We start from the raw sequence: 21,173 nt of genomic DNA on the forward strand, positions 1-21,173 counted from the left end.
GCACCCCCCCTCCCCCAAAAAACATAAATAAGTTATTTTGCAAATTCCATCATTGAAACTTGCACTTTATTAATGTACACGTTTTCACTTCACATTTTATTGTTGTTGTTGACCTGGCTGTTTTTTATTTATTATTATTATGATTATTTGCAATGAATCTTAACTCCTCCGGCTCCCCAAATGACCTCGGGGGCTTTTCCACCAACCAGCCCAGGAACTTTGAGTTCCCGGTAGCAAAAGGTTCCTGTGGCCCATGTGGTTTGTGTTTCCATCGCACTTATGAGTTCAGGGGAGCTGAAGCAAATGAGGCTGATGTTGATCATCACTGACACAAACTGGATCAATACAAAAATGCTGTGATTTCAAGCTTTCAAGTTAGGCTTATTTTATATCTTCGTCTAAGTTTCAAATGTTTTTGATACCTTTAAAACCTAACCCTTTATTTATCCAGGTGAGGCAACTGAGAACTGATCCTCATTTGCAAAGCCAACCTGGCTGCAGAGTCTTTGAGGCAGAGTGTTTGATTTCATACAGGTACCACTGTATAAATTAGCATACATTTATTCTAATTGATTGAGATGATAGAATATTCATCTTCCGTACACAAACAGGCACAGGGAGAACATGCAAACTCCACGCAGGCGAGGCCGGATTTGAATTTTCAGAGTTTTCACGTGAAAAGAATTGCCCAGGTCCGCTCGAACCCGAACCCGAACCCGAGGATTCAGATATTGATGTTTGGAGAATTGGTATCTCTCATTATCTCAATAAAAGCGCAATGAACATCGTTACGATGTGGGAAACACCTGAACTGGGCTAAAGGTCATCGTTATTGAGACATTGAATGCAAGTCGGCAGAAGCTAATAAGTGTCAATCAGCTATCAGCAGCAATGAAATTGACTGCGTTCAATTCGCCTCATCAATCGTATTTGCAATATTTTTCAATCAGTGTTGTACATCATCGTTTAAACTTCAGTTGTTCAATGAAATTATCTTGGAAGGAAGTGGGAACATCTCTTCTGGTTATGGTGATTGGCCGATGCTTTCATTCAACTTCAATTTTTGTGTTGGAAGAGTTCTTTTTGTAACGATCTTTGTATATATGGACAAACAAATGTTAGGTTTACTTGACAAATTCTGATGTCGTCCTAGTTGATCCAAACTTCAGTTTGTGCCAGTCCTACTTCTGAAGTCCATTGCCCCAGACTCAAATGATCCAGCTGGGTGAGAGGCTGACACATCCCAATGAGCTCATCTGCTTGCCTCGTGAGGAGAAGCGGCTCAGAAAATGGATGGATGGATGAAGCAATAGTTTATTTGTAAACATTTTTTTTAGTTTGAGTTAGATTATCTCCCAATGTCTGATTTTTGCTTGCAATTCAAGAAGTTTTGTTTTACAGTCTTGTTTTTATTCATTTATAAAGTAAATATTGTCGCAACCGCTCCCCGCACCACCCATTGCTCACCAAATGCCTCATTTCTGTGTCGTCATTTCCTTTTCGTCATTGGTGCGCCACCAACGGGGCCAGCGAGGGAAATGAAGACGATGGAAACTAAAAAACTAAAGAATACAATGTAGATAAATACAGCAAGATGTGTGGTGCTTATTTATTGTATAATCATTTGACTTTTATTATCGCAGCGTTGAGATGATGGACGTCCTCTGATGTTAGACTGGACCATGAGTTGCTCGTGCCTGGTGATTGGCTGTTGTGACGTCAGCAAAGATGACCGAGCAAAGGGACATTTAAGCTTGAACGTGGGCTCAAGTCAGGCAGCCTGTGTGTGGAGTGCCTGGCGTGAGTAGTAGTCGACAGCAGCTCTTGACCGAATGTGCATTGAGCTCTTTTCACTTTCACAAGGGGACATTATCCCCATTCGGTTTACACAGATGACGCAACACACACAACATGTTCAGACCATAGACTTTGCTCAGGGGGCCGTCATTGCGTTCCAACAGGCATCTCCACCTGCCCTTCAGTCTTCCAAATGCATGCTCAGCTGTTCTTCTGGCTCTGAGATCTTCAAAAGTGTCCTCGGATACGCCAAAGTTGTTCGTCCGCTGGGTCGGAACTACGGCTTCCCACCATTTGGATGCTCTGGGTACTTCGCTTTCATCCAACATTGCAAAAACATGCATGCGAGGTTCATTGAAAATTCTCAATTGCCCGTAGGTGCGAATGGTTGTTTGTCTTTGTGTGCCCTGCGATTGGCTGGCGACCAGGCCTCGCGCTTCGAGTCATCTGAGAGAGGCTCCAGCTCGCCCGCGACCATGGTGAGGATAAGCGGGACGGAAAGTGGATGGATGGATGACATTCGATCATAGTATATTGTGAATAAAAAGCTCTAAGCAGGCTAAAAAGAGGGGCAGCTGTCATGCACAGTATACGATGAGATTGTGCTTTGATTATTTATTACTTTATTTACTAATACACACAGATACATCCGCACGTGCGCGCGCACACACACACACACACACACACACACACAAAACAGCCTTCTGACTCCTGTAATGGAAGTTGAGTGGATAACCAGTCTCAATTTAAGAGATGCTTCAATACAATAAATATGCACAGTAGACAGTATTTTGACATAAAAATATTTGTGCAGCAGCACGGTGGAGGACTGGTTAGAGCATGGGTGTCCAAACTTTTTGCAAAGAGGGCCAGATTTGGTCAGATGAAAATGTATGGGGGCCGACCATTCGGCCTGACATTCCTCGAACCATTACCATTGTAAATTCACATGTAAATATGAAACTATATCACTTTGCTGTCTGCAGCTAGGTCGATATTGCAAATGAGAATCTGTTTTCAATTGCATTACCAGGATAGTTATAGGTTAAAATAATAATAAATTAAATACAAATGAACTATTTTATGAAAGTTGACTGAAATTTTTTAGAAACATGTATTTATTGATTTTGTTTTAACAAATCACATCCCAGTGCATTTTGACAAAGAATAGTATTGTGACTATGCAGCTGGTATAGTGATTATACTGTTATTATTATGTATAATATAGTCATCTGATTTGACTATAGTAGTCAAATCAGATGACAGAAATTTGACAAAACTGTGGTTTGATCATCACAAAAAATCAATTCATTGAGACTCATAGCTCGCCATTGTAAAATGTTCATTTGAATCACGGGCTCTTGTGAAAAAGCGCTGCTGTGCTCTCAAAACAGCTTCCAGTGGCTTCAGTTTTTCAGCGCGTTTGTTCACCGGTAGCTTGTCGAAGTTAGCATGTTTCGTCTGGTAATGCCTCTTAATATTAAATTCTTTGAAAACAGCCACAGTCTCTTGGCAAATTAGGCAGACACAGTTGTTTCGTATGTCAGTAAAGAAATCCACTTGTCCTGGACACTGCGGCCCTCGTTGTCAACTTTCCTCTTTTTAGTTTCAGTTGCCATTTTAGAAATGGGCTAAAAACACACCACAGGGGTAAAAGTTCACAAAGGGGTCACACGACGAGAGTGCAGCCACAGGTCTACTGCCACCCTCTGGTGAAATGTAAAATATTTTTATTTTTTTTGTATGTCTGTATTGTTTCCTGTGCTAAACTGTGCTGGTGGACCACATATTGATTTTATGACATGATGCTTCGGGCCAGAGGAAATTTGGACATGGGCCGGATTTGGCCCGTGGGCCGGACTTTGGGCATGCCTGGGTTAGAGCGTCAGCCTCACAGTTCTCAGGACCCGGGGTTCAATCCCCGGCCCCGCCTGTGTGGAGTTTGCATGTTCTCCCCGTGCCTGCGTGGGTTTTCTCCGGGCGCTCCGGTATCCTCCCACATCCCAAAAACATGCATTAATTGGAGACTCTAAATTGCCCATAGGTGTGAATCTGAGTGCGACTGGTTGTTTGTTTGTATGTGCCCTGCGATTGGCTGGCAAACAGTTCAGGGTGTACCCCGCCTCCTGTCCAATGATAGCTGGGATAGGCTCCAGCACGCCTGCGACCCTAGTGAGGAGAAGCAGCTCAGAAAATGGATGGATGGATGCATTTTTGCAACTTACTCTTGACAGTCGCATACTTTACAATAGGTACTTCTTTCCATGAGTAACCAAGGATTGGCACCTCCATAAAGAAATGCCAAACTGCGAGAATGCAGGGGTCTACTGTATTACCCTTATTGATACTTGTTGTTTCATGCATGTTATTATTTTACACTTGTTCACATTTTATTGTTAATGTTGACCTGCCTGTTTTTATTATATCCAATAAACCTTCACTCAACTGACTGTCCTAAGAAACTTAAATATGAATATGAACCATATGACACAACATTTAAGTCAAACATGACAATTGATTAGACCAAACCATGTGTGTTTGTCTTCTTGTGTCTTGCAGACATCAGTGAAGATGTTCATCCTGAAGGCCAGGAGCTTGAGCCCCCTCACATTAAAGAGGAAGGGGAGGATGAAGAGGTCCACCGCATCAAAGATGAAGAGAAATTGGAGCCCACTCCCATTAAAAAAGAGGATGAGGAAAAGCACACTCACATCAAACATGAAGTGGAGGAGGACATCACCAAGTTTCCATCGAAGAGTGTCCCTTTGAAGAGTGAAGATGAAGGTCAAAGCGACGAGAGCAGAGGGACGGAGCCTCCAAGCAACAGCTCAAGTCAACACATGACAACAGAAGCTGATGGAGACCACTGTGGAGGATCACAAGCAAATGGACTCTTAGCTCCACTATCAGATAGTGACGACATGACGTCACAAACTCCTCACACTGATGATGATGATGATGGACAGAGTGAAGGTGATCTGACATGTCACACTGAAAACAAACGACAGAAATGTTCTCCGTGTGGGAAAATATTTGCTTTTCAGAGCAATTTGAAACGACACATGAAAATACACACAGGAGGGAAAGCTTTGGCTTGCTCAGTTTGTGGTCATAGATTCTCTGTCAAGGGAAGCTTAAAAAGACACACAAGAACCCACACTGGTGAGAAACCTTTTACCTGCTCAGTTTGCGGTCAAAGATTCTCTCGTCAGTATCGGGCTAAAACACACAAGTGTGCAGTGAGAACAGCAGTGATGAAGAAGCTTGAAATGAAAAACTAAATTTTTAATATCAAAGGAAATTACGATCATACTGATTAACAAAAATCTACAATCTAGTATTCGGTCTACCATCTTTTATTTTTTCAATCTTTTCATTTTCTTTGTATCTTCTAAAAGCCTCCTGTGGACAAATGTTGAGAATTATCACTGGTGCCAAAATACTTTTGTCTCATGTTTTAAAATGAGCAAATGATTGATCGAACTAGATTGTGATTCGATGTTTGACTTTTGGTAAAACGGTTGAAAAGTGTAAATGGGATCCTTAATAAAAAACAATTCTTCAAACAGTGAGTCTCATTCAATTGTCTTGGATGTCAAAGCCATTTCCCCCTTTGAAAATAATTGAAATGCCTTTCATCCATTCAAAACCCTCCCAAAACAAATGCTGGCAACACAAAGAAAAAAGATGGCACAAGCGACAAGGCCGCAGTGGAAAAACCGCTAAACTGGGGCACTGGTAAGTCATCTTCGGGCGAGAGGTGGTGTACGCCCTTAATTGGTCACCAGCCAATCGCAGATTATTATTAGAGGTATAACAATTGTTAAATATATTTTAGAAGTTATCATTTATTTGCTTAGCTTGCATTAGTATTATGGACGATTTTTTAGAAAGGAAGATGTCTCGCCTTCAAGAAGATGACTCAGCATCATCCGATGGAAGGGCGCCTTGACCAAGGACGTGATCGGATGTGGTCGGGGATGTGACAGGTGTTGGTCCCATGTTTTGTGTTGTGTCTTGCTGCTTAGAATGTTATGTCTTGTAAAACCCTCCTATTTTCAAATGTTTTGTGTTGTGTCTTGTTGCTTAGAACGTGATGTCTTGTAAAACCCTCCTATTTTCCAATAAATGCAGGAGCGACGGGAGAGATTGTTTAGAGCGTGTTGAGAGGCTGTAAACTGAACAATCTCCCATACGCCCTCCTCATGAGAAAGAGAAACCAGCATCTTCATTCATTTCTATTGGTGTTGGGTGAGATAAATCCAACATTAAAATTGGTCCTTCGAGCCGGATGTGAATACACCCGAGGATTCCAGTTGTGGAGTCGACATCCAGTTAAGAGACCGTGGCCACGGCAATTGAGACCCTTTGCAGGACTGGTCTTTTTTCTTCTCAACTGGGATCTGAAGGTTGACGACAATCCACAGGATTGAAGACGACTTTGGTGAGTTAAATTTTAAAAATAATTTTAGGAAAAAGGATTAAAGAGTGAGTGAATTGCTCGACGAAGAAGTCTGCGGCAGAATAAACCTTGTGTAATAATAGTCACTGGCAAGTAAGCGAGGACGGTGGAGTCCTGTACGGACCTAAATTCCGTGTTTAATAAAGTAAAAGAGGGATGGCGGAGTCCGACAAATTACACGGGGACGGCGGAGTCCTGTACGTACTTAAATTCCGTGTTTCCGTGTGTTTGTAAAAACGTTACTAATATCGTGTGAATATGAAAAAGTATGAATGTATAAGACTGGATTGTAAGCGACAACTGTGTTTGGAAGCAGAGGCAAGAATCCTCCGCCCCGTGTGGGTAGAAGCTTGAGGGTTACCAAAACTCAGACATTCATTGTCACCCTGTCATTTTTTAATAAAGTCAGTATTTAGTATATATCCACACACAGTATATATTCACTCTAGGTGCAAATAAACTGACTTCCAAATTCACAAAAATGGGAAAAGATAACAGTAAAACGGATCCAAAAGAAGGCCTAACGTGTAAAGATTGGAAATATGTTCAACTCCAAAACCCTTCCAAAATAAAACATTTAAACACGTGGATAACCAAATACGGTTTCGCTGGCCAGCTAAATTCGCAAAAATTAGTTCAACTTCGAAACGAAATAAAGTGTCGACACAAAAATTATATATCACAAATAGAAAAAGATGGATTTGACGACTTACTCTTCTGGCTAAACATGGCGTCTAAAAGAGAAAAAGGAAGGGAGAAAAAGAAGGACTTAACAAACGAACAAAAAGAGCAGGCAGGTAGGGATAAAAATATGTTGTTTCAAAGACAGGAAGATGACGAGACAGGACCAATGGTAAGAATTAGCGAGAAAAAGATGGTAGAAGAAAGGTGTGAAAAAAATGAGGGAACAAAAGCATCAGCACCCTTGTACCCGGTTTTGCCACCTCATGAACTTCCTCCAACTACGATCAGGAGGGGTACAAATGAATTGGTCTAAAAACTATGGGAGAAACATTTTCTCCCATTCCCAAAATAACGAATATAACCTCCGACGAGGGAGACATGGATTTATATCCTATGATTGAGGTGGCAAATCCAAATGTACAAGAGGACCACAAAGAAACTATTTTGGTCTATAGGACCTGGACTAATGAGGATGTGAAAAAGGCCGTAGCCGGCATCACACCCTACAAAGTAGACATTGTCCCGTTTGTTGAGGAAATGGAAACTCTTAGACAATCCTATCATTTAAATGGAGCAGAAACTCAACAAATTCGGATGACTGCAATGGGGCCTGATTGGCATCTTTGCCGAGGAGATTGGGACCCAAAACACCATGGTGTTGTAATGCCACATAATGACAGAGAATTACAACATCGAGTTAGGGCTTTGATAGAAAGAACCACAGCCAGGTTCCGGAAAAGGGCAAATTACACGGAAATTAGTCGGGTGAAACAAAAGGATGACGAACTTTTTGAAGAATATAGGGTTAGAATGACCGCTTGTTTTAAAGCAAACAGCGGCTTGAATGAGGATGCCAATCCTCAAGGCCCTTATCAACAACAGTTAAAAAATGCTTTACATGCAAATTCGAAAGAACACATTAACAGATGGGAAGATAAACATTGGATAAACCTAGCAACTGGCCCTCTGGAGGAATATGTTAATCATGCCCTCCACGCAGAAAGAGTGTTAGGACAAAAAAAAAAAGATGATAGATGTCTTCCTCAACGAAGGAAGTAAAAATAAAATATACTATCAAGGCAGAGAGAGAGAGAATTTTAGAGGACGCGGCAGAGGCCGTGGGAGAGTAAGATATGGTGGAGGTCAAAATTATTATGATAATACCGTCTGTTGGTGCTGTGGAGACAAAGGCCACATTGCACGTGACTGCCCAAGAAAATAAATAAATAAATAAAAAATGAAATTATGGTCCACAGGACCATTTGATGTAGGCCTTTTTAAAGGGGCACACACATTGTTAAATTCATTGAAACCAGACGCTACTGTGGTTACAGTGGTGGACATAAGTAATGCTTTCTTTTCTGTACCAGTAGAAAAGAACAGTCAATTTTGGTTTGCATTCACATTTGAGGGAAAAAAAATATACATTTACTAGATTACCACAAGGTTACTGTGAAAGTCCAACCATTTATTATTCACAAGTAATGAGAACAAGCATGTCTAAATTCACTCCCCCAGGAGGGAGCCAAATTTTACTATATGTAGATGATGTGCTCCTGGCATCTCCAGATGGAGAGACATGCATCAAAGATTCATTGGCCTGACTGCATCATCTAGCAGAAGAGGGACATAAAGTTAACAAAAATAAATTGCAATGGTGTAAAAAGCAAGTCAAATATCTAGGCCATAATTTAAGTGTAGGAGGAAGGACTATATTAGAAGACAGAAAAGCTATCGTCTTAAAAGCCCCTAAACCACAGACGAAGAAACATACGATGTCATTTTTAGGTCTGGCAAATTATTGTAGAGCATGGATTCCAAACTATGCAGAAATTGTTGCACCATTGTCAAAATTAATGTATGAAGCCAACCTTAAAATGACATCACCTGTTCGGTGGAATACAGAGGCAGAAAAGGCCTTCTGTGACATTAAACAACATTTGGTGTCCAGTACTGCGCTGGCCCTTCCAAATTATGATAAACCATTCATTCAAATGGTAGATTGTAACAACTAGTACATGACCTCCGTACTGACACAACAATATGGTGATAAGCTAAGACCAATAGCTTATTTTTCGACTAAATTGGACAATGCATTACTGCATTGTGTCAGAGCAGTTGTGGCAGCTTCGATGGCAGTAGAGAGCAGTTCCACGATTGTGTTATTTCATCCATTAACTCTTAAAGTCCCACATACCGTGTCTGCTCTCCTATTGCAAACTAATATGGCGTTTTTATCACCTATATTATATTCCTTGCTATCGCTTCTCCCTGTAGCCTCATTCTTCCCCCACCAGCCCTCTCATTCATGCACATATATTCTGTTTTACTTCGGCTAATCTTCATTCCTCTTCTTTCCAGTGCATGCCTCCATCTCTCTAACTGTTCCTCCAGCTGCTCCCTGCTTTCACTGCAGATCACAATGTCATCTGCAAACATCATGGTCCACGGGGATTCCAGTCTAACCTCATCTGTCAGCCTATCCATCACCACTGCAAAAAGGAAGGGGCTCAGGGCTGATCCCTGATGCAGTCCCACGTCCACCTTAAATTCTTCTGTCACACCTACAGCACACCTCACCGCTGTTCTGCTGCCCTCGTACATGTCCTGTATTATTCTAACATACTTCTCTGCCACTCCAGACTTCCGCATGCAGTACCACAGTTCTTCTCTGGGTACTCTGTCATAGGCTTTCTCTAGATCTACAAAGACACAATGTAGCTCCTTCTGACCTTCTCTGTACTTTTCCATCAACATCCTCAAGGCAAATAATGCATCTGTGGTACTCTTTCTAGGCATGAAACCATACTGTTGCTCGCAAATACTCACTTCTGTCCTGAGTCTATCCTCCACTACTCTTTCCCATAACTTCATTGTGTGGCTCATCAACTTTATTCCTCTATAGTTGCCACAGCTCTGCACATCACCTTTGTTCTTAAAAATGGGCACCAGTACACTTTTCCTCCATTCCTCAGGCATCTTCTCACGCACTAGAATTCTATTGAACAAGCTGGTCAAAAACTTCACAGCCACCTCTCCTAGATGCTTCCATACCTCCACAGGAATGTCATCAGGACCAACTGCCTTTCCATTTTTCATCCTCTTTAATGCCTTTCTAACTTCCCCCTTACTAATCATTGCCACTTCCTGGTCCACCACACTTACCTCTTCTACTCTCCCTTCTCTATCATTTTCCTCATTCATCAACTCCTCGAAGTATTCTTTCCATCTAGCAAGCACACTGCTGGCACCAGTCAACATATTTCCATCTCTATCCTTAATCACCCTAACCTGCTGCACCTCCTTCCCATCTCTATCCCTCTGTCTGGCCAGCCTGTATAGATCCTTTTCTCCTTCTTTAGTGTCCAACCTGCCATACATGTCATCATATGCCTCTTGTTTTGCCTTTGCCACCTCTACCTTTGCCCTGTGTCGCATCTCAATGTATTCCTTTCGCCTCTCCTCGGTCCTCTCAGTGTCCCACTTCTTCTTAGCTAACCTCTTTCCTTGTATGATTTCCTGTACTGTGAGGTTCCACCACCAAGTCTCCTTCTCTCCTTTCCTGCCAGAAGATACACCAAGTACTCTCCTGCCTGCTTCTCTGATCACCTTGGCTGCAGTGGTCCAGTCTTCTGGAAGCTCCTGCCGTCCACCGAGAGCCTGTATCACCTCTTCCCGAAAAGCTGCACAACACTCGTCCTGTCTCAGCTTCCACCACATGGTTCTCTTCTCTGCCTTTGTCTTCCTAATTTTCCTCCCCACCACCAGAGTCATCTTACACACCACCATCCTATGCTGTCTAGCCACACTCTCCCCTACCACTACCTTACAGTTGGTAACCTCTTTCAGATTACATCGTCTGCACAAGATGTAATCCACCTGTGTGCTTCTACCTCCGCTCTTATAGGTCACCCTATGTTCGTGCCTCTTCTGGAAAAAAGTGTTCACTACAGCCATTTGCATCCTTGTTGCAAAGTCTACCACCATCTGTCCCTCCAAGTTCCTTTCCTGGATGCCGTATTTACCCATCACTTCTTCATCACCCCTATTACCTTCACCAACATGTCCATTACAATCTGCACCAATTACGACTCTCTCTCTGACTGGGATGCTAAGAACTACATCATCTAGCTCCTTCCAGAATTTCTCTTTCACCTCTAGGTCACATCCTACCTGTGGGGCATAGCCACTAATCACATTACACATAACACCCTCAATTACAAATTTCAGCCTCATCACTCGATCTGATACTCAATATATGATATTTATCTTGCATGGCCATCTTGCTGTCACAACCACATTTGACTGTTGAGCGATGCACAACCTTAAATCCAGCCACGCTAATACCCTTGCCTGATGAAGGCACGCAGCATGATTGTCAGGAACTGGCTGAACAAACTGCGAAAATGTAGAGGTGATTTGAAAGATCAACCATTAAGTGACAGACAGGTAAGAGTGCAGGTCGAGTGGAAAGAATGAATGGGACGATAAAAAATAGACTGAAACAATTCATGGAAGAGACAGGAAGGTCATGGACACAGTGTCTGGACCTCGTTAAAATGTACATCAACATTACAAGTACCACAGGTTTAACACCTTACGAAACATTGTTTGGAAGACCTTATAGACTTCCGTTGTTGAAACAAAAATGGGAACTTGATGACGAAACAAACTTAGCTGATTACATGAGAAAGTTGTTAGAGAAACAAAATGATTTCAAAGTATCTGCTGAAAGTAAACATGTTTCCCAGCAGGAAACCAAGTCGGTTGGACCGGGAGACTGGGTCCTAATTCGAAGCATCAAAAAGAAGCACTGGCATTCACCGAAGTGGGAAGGACCGTATCAAGTGTTATTGACAACTCCAACAGCCCTAAAAATAGCAGAAAGAAACACGTGGGTTCATTAAACACACTGTAAAAGAGTCATTTCAGCTGAGTACTCAAATAGGGAAGGTGAGCAAAAGTCTGATAACGGAGCGGGAGCAGATGTGGAGATTCTGAAAACGCTTGCTGCTCAGTGAAGAAAAAAGACACCGACCCGTTTAGTGAGAACTCAGCAGAATGGCACACCCGCGTTGGTTACGAGATTCGATAAGTTGTTACGTAGCAACTTTGGTTACTATGGTGTTGATTTTGTTTTGTGGTACATGGGACGTCCCACCCTAAATGATACAACCCGTTTTTTTAGATAGAAAATCACCTACCAACTGGACCAATATGACCAACCCAATAATAAAAAAATGTGAATCATTAACTCGTATCAAAAGGAGTACAGCTGATGAACAGAACTGTGGGCATGGTTTAATATTTTGTGCCCCCCAAAATCAAACTGCTTTAATCATAATTCCATATGCGGCTCTCACCAATGATGCTCAAGAGAATGGGCAGAATTGGGGATTTGGATATGACTGGTATGCAACTATAGGCTTTGGATGGTTATGATTTGTCCAGTTGGTCACTAAAAACAGCAAAAGAACATAGAAAGAAGTTTAACCTAAGCAAAACGACCCATAATTTAATATTGACATACAAATCGAGTCACCCAATGTGTTTGATGGTGAGGTTGTGGGCATATTCTGGCGGAAAAGATCCCCACTTCCGAGTAGCATTGTGTTATGGGAACCGTGTTAAACCAGAAATGCCATTAAAAACTTCAAAGAAAGGCGGACACATTTTTATGGTTAACAACAGAACTACTGATGATTGGTTCCTTGTAGTCACAGGAGTTTCAGGACAAAATAACAATTGGTTACTATTGGTGGAACAAGCAGCAAATGTAGCGAGAAAAGATGGAAAAAAGATCATCTATTCCGTAAAGAACTGCAAAGCTGTCTCGCCTCCTTCCAACTTGTGGCTTTGGCACAACACATGGAAGATCACTAGCTTTTTTTTGTAATCCCAGTGGCGGAAAATGGCTTCTCGCAGTCAAAAAAAAAAAAAAAAATCACTGGCTTGGCAAACTGGCGTTAACCGGCTTCCTGCCCTGAATATAAAAATAAAAACAAAAACAACATTTTATGTTTTTGTCATGTTATTAGCTAAATATTGGTTGTGAACTGTTATATTGCGTTGTATACACGACAACCTCTTGGCGGTTTGGAGGTGACGGATTGGAATGCAAAGGTAACTGTGTTTCTTGCTTCGGTAATAATGGCATTCATCCTCAAATATGGGGAAAGCCTCTGTCTCTTCTTTTATGCCACACATAGTTCTACATGTGTTGTATTTTTGCACATTATTTTTGGGACGTGACGGTGTTATTAAGAGGTGGATGAGGTCACTGAAGGCCCAGGTCCCAAAATTGCCACTGGAATTTTTCAAGATAACCACTCCGTTGTGTCACCACCTTGCCAGATGTCCTCCCACCAAAAGCTTTTGATACAAATGAAGCATCACCGGTTGGTGTATGTATTGTGATGCTTACAGTCAGACCACGTCTCTTCATATCCTGTTTATGGACCAGGACTTTGAATACTGTAAATACTTCAAAACAGTCAATTATGCTGGTGCACTCGGGGTAGGATTGTTTGAATACAGTTGGCATATTGCTTCGAAAGCAATCCTTTTCTGGCCACTGAATTAAGAAAGCTAGTTTCTCTGCTAATTTTGAAAGTCCCTGGTTTAGAATGTCTGAAATAGTTGTTTTTGATGCGTTATGCTAGATCTTTGTGACACAGATAGATGCTCTTTGGTGTCATTACTTTCCATGTTGGCAACACACAACAACAGAATGAAGAACAACCACACGTCGAAAGCTCTAGATGGTAACCCAGTATAAAATTGCAGCTCGCGGTCACTTGAGGTGATCTTCTAAACTGCAAACTCCTTTCGGCAGGGATGCGAGATGTATCGTTTTTTTGTGAAGTCTACCAAGTTCTTCTTAAACTTGTTGGTTTTCAACACTCAGTTCTGCTATTCTTTCATGCAAAGATCATGAGAGTGAATGTCGTCATTGGTTTTCATCTGTAAAGATTCACTCACAGTCTCAAAATGGGTCCTAAAAAGAGTGTAGACTTTTCAAATGTCAAACATGAATTCAATATTTACCTGGTACTGAGGAAACATTCCCACAGTTTGACATGTCAAGAAGTGCTGAAGCTGCATCGGCTCTCTTCTTCTGGGTCTCCCTCTGCTCTTTTGTATCTTGCATTTATATGAAGCAATAATTTCAAGTTGTGTGTCTTACCAGATATAAAGTCTCGAAAGCAAACGCGTTGGCTGTTGTTGCATTATCGGCTGTACTATCGACTTGGAAAAGAAGGATCCCTTGCGCTTTGAACGCATTTTCTCCCAAAAACCCGAAGCGTGTCGTAAACTTTGGATTGCAGCAATTAAGCGAGACAAGTGGACACAAACTGACAACCAGAGGCGTCAAACATATTCACGTTCATTACTCAAGTAGAAGTAGAGTTTAGGGTTTAAAGAAGAATTTCTAGTATCAATTCAAGCTTTTTAGTCAAGTAAACATGTAAAAGTACAAGTTTCAAAATGACTTGAAGAATACAAGTAATGTGTGGGGGGGAAAAAATAAATGAAGCACAGTGCATTCAAAGAGTTCTTTTTGCAATACAGCCATTTGGAAACAATCTTCCAGGTCCGGCCACGGATGTACAAGTGTTGGCTGGCTATCAACCTCCTTGCTGCTGGGACTCGGTTGGGGCTTTTGGTGTGAGTTCTCTGCCACGGACATTTTCAGGCCTCGGCTGCACATCTGCTCTCGATGTCCTCGTGTGACCATTTGTCTTCGATTTGTTTGATTTGTTACCTGCGCAGGTGCGATGGATCGCGTACAAACCAATAAAGGTGTCGGAATGGTATCGAGAGCTGCCAACCTATAGAAAGTCCCTTGCAGAACAATTTGTCCCAATTTGTCAGCATTTACATATTTTTAAAACTTTGTCAATAGCATGACCGCAGGACAATTATTGCAGTACAGGATAAAAATAATTCTGCATATTGTTAACTTGGACAACATAATGATGACTCTATAATCATAATCTTGAATAAATTAGTTTCAAGCTTTATCACATAAAACATGATGACAAAGACGAGAGTGACACGAGTGATGCTTTTCATCACCAAAAGGTGAGTATAAAAGTGGTTGAAATGGTAAACAAGATTAAATGTTGATTCATGTTCGAGTCAATTACAGTAAAGGTTTTGAGATGAAGGCTTGTTAGATCCTAATCCTCAAGAAGGATTGTAAGGACTTTATCATGCTCAGGAATTTAAGAATATTTTCAAATAAACACTGTATTATTATTCAGTATAATAATGAGTAAATATGAGTGAAAATGGGTGATTTCCATCACAAAATACAGATGATTCATAAACATTCGACAGCTCTCATCCAACCACAATCAAAGGCACTTTATCCTGGCACAATTTATCCGGATTGTTTTTATGTTGCATGCAATTTTGAACAATGACAAGCCGGAAACAACACAATCCAAAATGGAAAAGAACGCAGCTTTTTGTGTTAGGAGCAGAAAGTACACATATTTGCCTGAAAATCTAAGGGGTCGAGGTAAAAAAGTATGCTGAAAAATAAATATTCCAGTGAAGTATAGACCCCAAACTTGTCCTGAAGTAAAGAAATGAACACCGTCGTCCCAGGGGAGGAGCGGGCGGAGGCCGCCCAAGAGCCAAAGTCAGCCAAGTACAGCGCTACCTTGACGTACCAGTGCCCCACCGGAGCAGTTTTTGCACTTGGGCCTTGTCGCCTGGGCCAGTTTTTGCTTTAAGTTGCGAGCATTTTGTTTTTGGAGGGTTTCCAAAAGATAAAAACATTTCAATTCTTTTTAATGGGGAAAATGGATTTTGTGTAAAAGTAAATGGAGTCACCCTCACAGTTTTAAGCAGTGTACTTTATTCAGGATCACAAATACACGTTACAGTTTCGCACCAAAAGTCAGTTTTTTTTTTTACAGTCTATTTCAATCAATCATTCATTTATTTGATATTGACATCAAGAAAACATTGGACAAAATGCATGCATGCTCAAGAAAATGAAACTGGCACTCATTTCCAATAATATCAATACATTTTGGAGCAATTGGTAAATAACTAATTCCCTTTCGAACGCCCCTTTTTCATCAACAAAATTGAAAATTGAAAAGCACTGGCATCGCTGGTGTGGGAAAAGGAATGTACCATACTATGAAGTGGCAGTCATTGGTCATATTTGTATATCGCAGCTGTCAGGTGGAATCCCCTCACCTTCAAAATGACAACTTTTCAGGAAATTGCTTGAGTTTCCAAACACCGCCTTGTTCAAGCTGGTATTACGTTGTATATCTTCCATTGCTGTCATATATCATTGCATCACATGAACAACAGCTCGTACCCCGAAATGATGTTCAATCACGACTTTAATGTGCTTGACAAATTTAAAAATTTGGGATGGATGAGAACGCCATCATTAAAATGACGCAAACACGCCGGGCGAGCACCACATCCTTGCAAGCCTCATGCATGAACCCAAGAAACGTGGCTTCATGTCCCACAACTGTCAACAATCATCGCCAAAATATATGCAGACATTTCTACTCATGACAGCTTCAAACTTTTATAAATAATAATATTATAATGATCAGCCCAATATTTGAGCTTTTATGGATCCGATAATATCAAATGAGATCAGCCGCAGTTTCGGGACAGGAGACCTTCGTTACGGGTCGTCGGACATCATGACAGTCCACATCTGTCACACAATGCCATCTGCAGAAACTCATTTGTGATCTATACATATATTGGATCGATACATACATACATACAGTGGGTACGGAAAGTATTCGGACCCCCTGAAAATTTTCATGATGTGTTATATTGCAGCCATTTGCAAAAATCACTTAATTTTTTTTTGTACACACAGCACCCCATATTGACAGAAAAAAAAAATCATTGTTGACATTTTTGCAGATTTATGAAAAAAGAAAAAGTGAAATATCACACAGCCATAAGTATTCCGACCCTTTGCTGTGACACTCCTATATTTAACTCGGGTGCTGTCCATTTCTTCTGATCATCCTTCAAATGGTTCTTCACCTTCATCGGAGTCCAGCTGTGTTTGATTATGCTGATCGGACTTGATGAGGAAATCCAGGTGTGAAAAACTTGTTGCATCCTTCCCAAAAAGACTCATGGCTGTATTAGCTCAAAAGGGCGCTTCTACTAAATACTGAGCAAAGAGTCGGAATACTTGTGGCTGTGTGATATTTCAGTTCTTCTTTTGTAATAAATCTGCAAACATTTCAACAATTCCGCTTTTTTCTGCCAATATGGGGTGCTGTGTGTACATTAAGGAGGAGAAAAAATGAACCTCAATGATTTTAGCAAATTACGACCGAGTGTATTTTGGAGGGCTTTTTTTCCTGTAGACATTTATAAGTCCAGCACCATGGAATAAGTGTCCATGTTCTCACCTTTGCCAAATGGCAAATGGACTGCACTTATGTAACGCTTCATCTTCACGATCACGGTGCCCAAAGCGCTCTATTAAGCCTCACATTCACCCGTTCACACACATATTCAGAGACCACTGGGCGGTTGCTGCCGTGCAAGGCGCTACCAGGCTCACTGGGAGCAAATTAGGGTTCGGTGTCTTGCCCAAGGACACGTCGGAGCCGGGGTTCGAACCGGCGACCCTTCGGTCACTGGACGACCCGCTCTACTGATCCACACCCGCCCTCTTTCCCACCACCTTTAACTAGTCCCTTTTAAGTATTTTGGCAACAGTGTTCATTCTCAACACTCACGGGGCTTTGAGAAACTATATGGACAAGAAGAAGATACATGCAATAAAAACTGGTACACAGAATACAAGCATGTAGATTTCTGTCAGTCACATAGTCATTACTTTTATATTAAACATTTACATTTGCATTAAAGGCTTTCTTGATCACTGCTTGTCTCACCAGGACACTTGTGTGTCTTAACCCGATCCTTACGAGAGAATCTTTGACCACAACATGAGCAGGAAAAAGGTTTCTCTCCAGTGTGTGTTCTTGCGTGACGTGTCAAATGTCCCTTTTCAGAGAATCGTCTATCACAAACTGAGCATGCAAAAGGTTTCTCACCAGTGTGGGTTCTTGTGTGTATTTTTAAGCTTCCCATTTGGGAGAATCTTTGACCACAAACTGAGCATCCAAAAGGTTTCTCACAAGTGTGTGTTCTTGTGTGTACTTTTAAGCTTTCCTTTCGAGAGAATCTTTGACCACAAACTGAGCATGCAAAAGGCTTCTCTCCAGTGTGTGTTCTTGCGTGTATTTTTAAGCTTTCCTTTGGAGAGAACCTTTGCCCACAAACTGAGCATGCAAAAGGCTTCTTACCAGAGTGGGTTCTTTTGTGCATTTTTAAGGTTCCCTTCTGAGAGAACCTTTGACCACAAACTGAGCATGCAAAAGGCTTCTCTCCTGTGTGTGTTCTAGTGTGACTTGTCAAATGTATCTTTCGAGAGAACCTTTGACCACAAACTGAGCAGGCAAAAGGCTTCTCTCCTGTGTGTATTCTTGTGTGGCTTGTCAAATGTCCCCTTTGAGAGAATCTTTGATCACAAACTGTGCAGGCAAAAGGTTTCTCACCAGTGTGTGTTCTTGTGTGTATTTTTAAGCTTTCATTTTGGGAGAATCTTTGACCACAAACTGAGCAGGCAAATGGCTTCTCACCAGTGTGTATTTTCATGTGTCGTTTGAAATTCCTCTTAGAAGCAAAGGTTTTCCTACATTTAGAACATTTCCAGCATTTGCTGGAAATGTGATATGTCATATCACCTTCCAACTGTTCATCAACATCATCATCATCATCATCACCGTCTGTTTGTGATCCTCCACAGTGGTCTCCATCACTTGAGCTGTTGCCGTTTGGTGGCTCCGCCCCTCGTCTCTCCTCACTTCGACCTTCATCTTCACTCTTCAAAGGGACACCAGTCGATGGAACCTTGATGATGTCCTCCTGCTCTTCCTCTTTCATGTGAAGGAACTCTTCCTCCTCCTCTTTGATGTGTTGAACCTCTTCATCCTCCGCTTCCTCTTTCATGTGAGGGGACACTGACTGCTGCCGCTCAGGAAGAAGATATTTACTGACGTCTGCAAGACGAAAGAAGACAAACACAAATGGGTCAAATCTAATTTGTTTCCAATATTGATAAGCTCCTTGGTCCTCGATCCTGTTTCCACGTTAGCGCCTTCAACCAGAGAGCCTAATGGGACTAATGGGGTGACGCAAAATAGTAGAACAGCGGAACGCAGCAAAGTTGGGCGACCCTTCAATGCGGATGCACCGTTTTTTTGTTTTTTTACACGTCATCGCCCATAGAAGTAGAAAAAAGTAATGCTATTTGTGACAAAGTAAGGAAGAGAAATTACAGGTTTCAAATTTAAAGAGTGAAAGTAAAATGTTAACAGTGAAGAAAAAAAAGTATAGACACCTAAAAATGTACTTAGGTACAGTAAAAAAATAATGTTTACAGTAGTAAAAGTGCGATAGATGAACCGCGATATAGCAGAGGGTTTACTGTACTTGGTTACTTCCCACCATTGAAGACAGATTTGACTTGGCATGAACAAATGTTTACTCAACTTGCCAACAAGACACAAAAAGGGCAAAAATCTTGCTGGCAATTTTCCAAACACGTCGTGTAGGTTGTGTAACACTGTTACACTTTGATCCCGCAACAATGGCCACGAGCCTTTCAGATCTTCTGAAATTTGGCCTACAACCCTCAAGCCACATCATCATGAGGGGATGCCATCAGACTACACCTTATTGGATATTATAAAAAAAAGATATGTAACGTCAGACAGTGCTCATCAGAAAAACCCAGGAATAATATGAAAATTAGAATGTAATTCATAAAACCAGTGAGAGAGAAGTGAACCCACCTGCTCTGTGTAGCACAATTCGAGGTTGCCGATTGAACACAGCGTCCAGTAGTTGACGTTGTGGCTCCTTCTCCTCTTTTGGGCCACAAAGTTCCTCCTCGTACTCTGCTGTCCTCCTTGCACACATTTTGACACGACGATCGCAACACTTTCCGCTCTACGTTGGAGGGATGAGAAAAGCAAGTGCAAATCAGATGTGAAACAATGACATCGAGATGACGATTTGGACACTGCGGGTTAAACACTACGTTAGTTAAAATGGCAAAGCACCAAAGTCAACAAGAGGAAACAGGAGAACGGAATGATGTATTGGAAGAAATATGAGACAAAGAAAATAGACATCGGGAGAGAAAATTGGTGTTTGAACACTGTCGAGATTCTCCAAATGGATTCACATGGATATGACTCAGGTAATTAATGGCCCTACGAGAATTTCAAACCCCACCCGAACTCAGATTGATCTAGCTTTTACGAATAGGCCAGAAAGGATCTTGAAGCCATACAATACGCTCTCAGGATTGTCTGATCACAATCTTATAATGCTCACAAGAAAATTAAATAAAAAGCGCTTCAAACCCTTGGCCACCACTGAATCCTATAGGATACCAAAACATGAACAACAACATTTCCAAGATTCTATCCAAGAAGTAAACTGGGATGTATTACTCGCTGGCAAAAATTTAGATGAGGATTGTTCTAAATTTGCCAACAAAATACAAGAAATTATTATACAATTTACACGGATAATTAGAAAAAAAAAGAAAAGCAAGAAAGAATGGCCTTCCTTGGTTAAACACATTTATTCTGAAACCGATGAAAGAACGCGATCATTCCTTGAAGTTGTCGGTCAAATCAGGATACAATTGACAGCACTTTATTTCACTGAGAAATAGGGTAGTGAAAGAAATAAGAAAATCTAAAGCTGACTTTTTCATTACTGCTTTGAATAGTGCGAAGGGAAATTCAAAAATAACCTGGAATTATATTAAAAAACTATTGGGTGAGACACAAAAGAACAAAACAAAACGAATGCAAATTCAATGAAATGGAAACATCCTGACGGAACCTCAAGTGATGGCTGATGCTTTTAACAACTACTTCATTGAATCGGTCAGAAATCTCTGCTAAGTTTGCAATAAAACAAAGGAAGGAATACCCTGCATTGTCTGCAACGCAGTTCTTTACTACTACAAATATTACTGAGACCAAAGTTATCAATTTAATTCATTCACTCAAACCATCTAAGGCAAAGGATGTTTTTGGAATGGACACGAACATGCTCAAAGATCTATCAGAATCAGAATCATCTTTATTTGCCAAGTATGTCCAAAACACACAAGGAATTTGTC

General features: G+C 41.2%; 1 protein-coding gene across 2 annotated transcripts in view; it reads right to left on the bottom strand.

Moving 5' to 3' along the window:
- Nucleotides 1-19,976, bottom strand: part of LOC133398374 (gastrula zinc finger protein XlCGF52.1-like) — a 48,779-nt gene extending 28,803 nt beyond the window's left edge. The window contains exons 1-2 of one of the 2 annotated variants that reach the window (XR_009767799.1): nt 19,825-19,976; nt 17,265-19,029 (exon numbers count right to left, since the gene is read on the bottom strand). Coding sequence is in view for 1 of the 2 variants with exons in the window: in XM_061669960.1 (XP_061525944.1) it covers nt 17,828-19,029; nt 19,825-19,951 (1,329 nt within the window). In the remaining variant the exon portion in view is untranslated. Of the gene's footprint in view, nt 1-15,789; nt 19,030-19,824 lie in introns of those variants that run through there. The other variant, XM_061669960.1, reaches the window with a different exon arrangement.
- Between the last annotated feature and the right edge of the window lie 1,197 nt (nt 19,977-21,173).

Source organism: Phycodurus eques, unplaced genomic scaffold, assembly GCF_024500275.1.
Source record: "Phycodurus eques isolate BA_2022a unplaced genomic scaffold, UOR_Pequ_1.1 contig_90, whole genome shotgun sequence".
NCBI classification, from domain to species: Eukaryota; Metazoa; Chordata; class Actinopteri; order Syngnathiformes; family Syngnathidae; genus Phycodurus; species Phycodurus eques.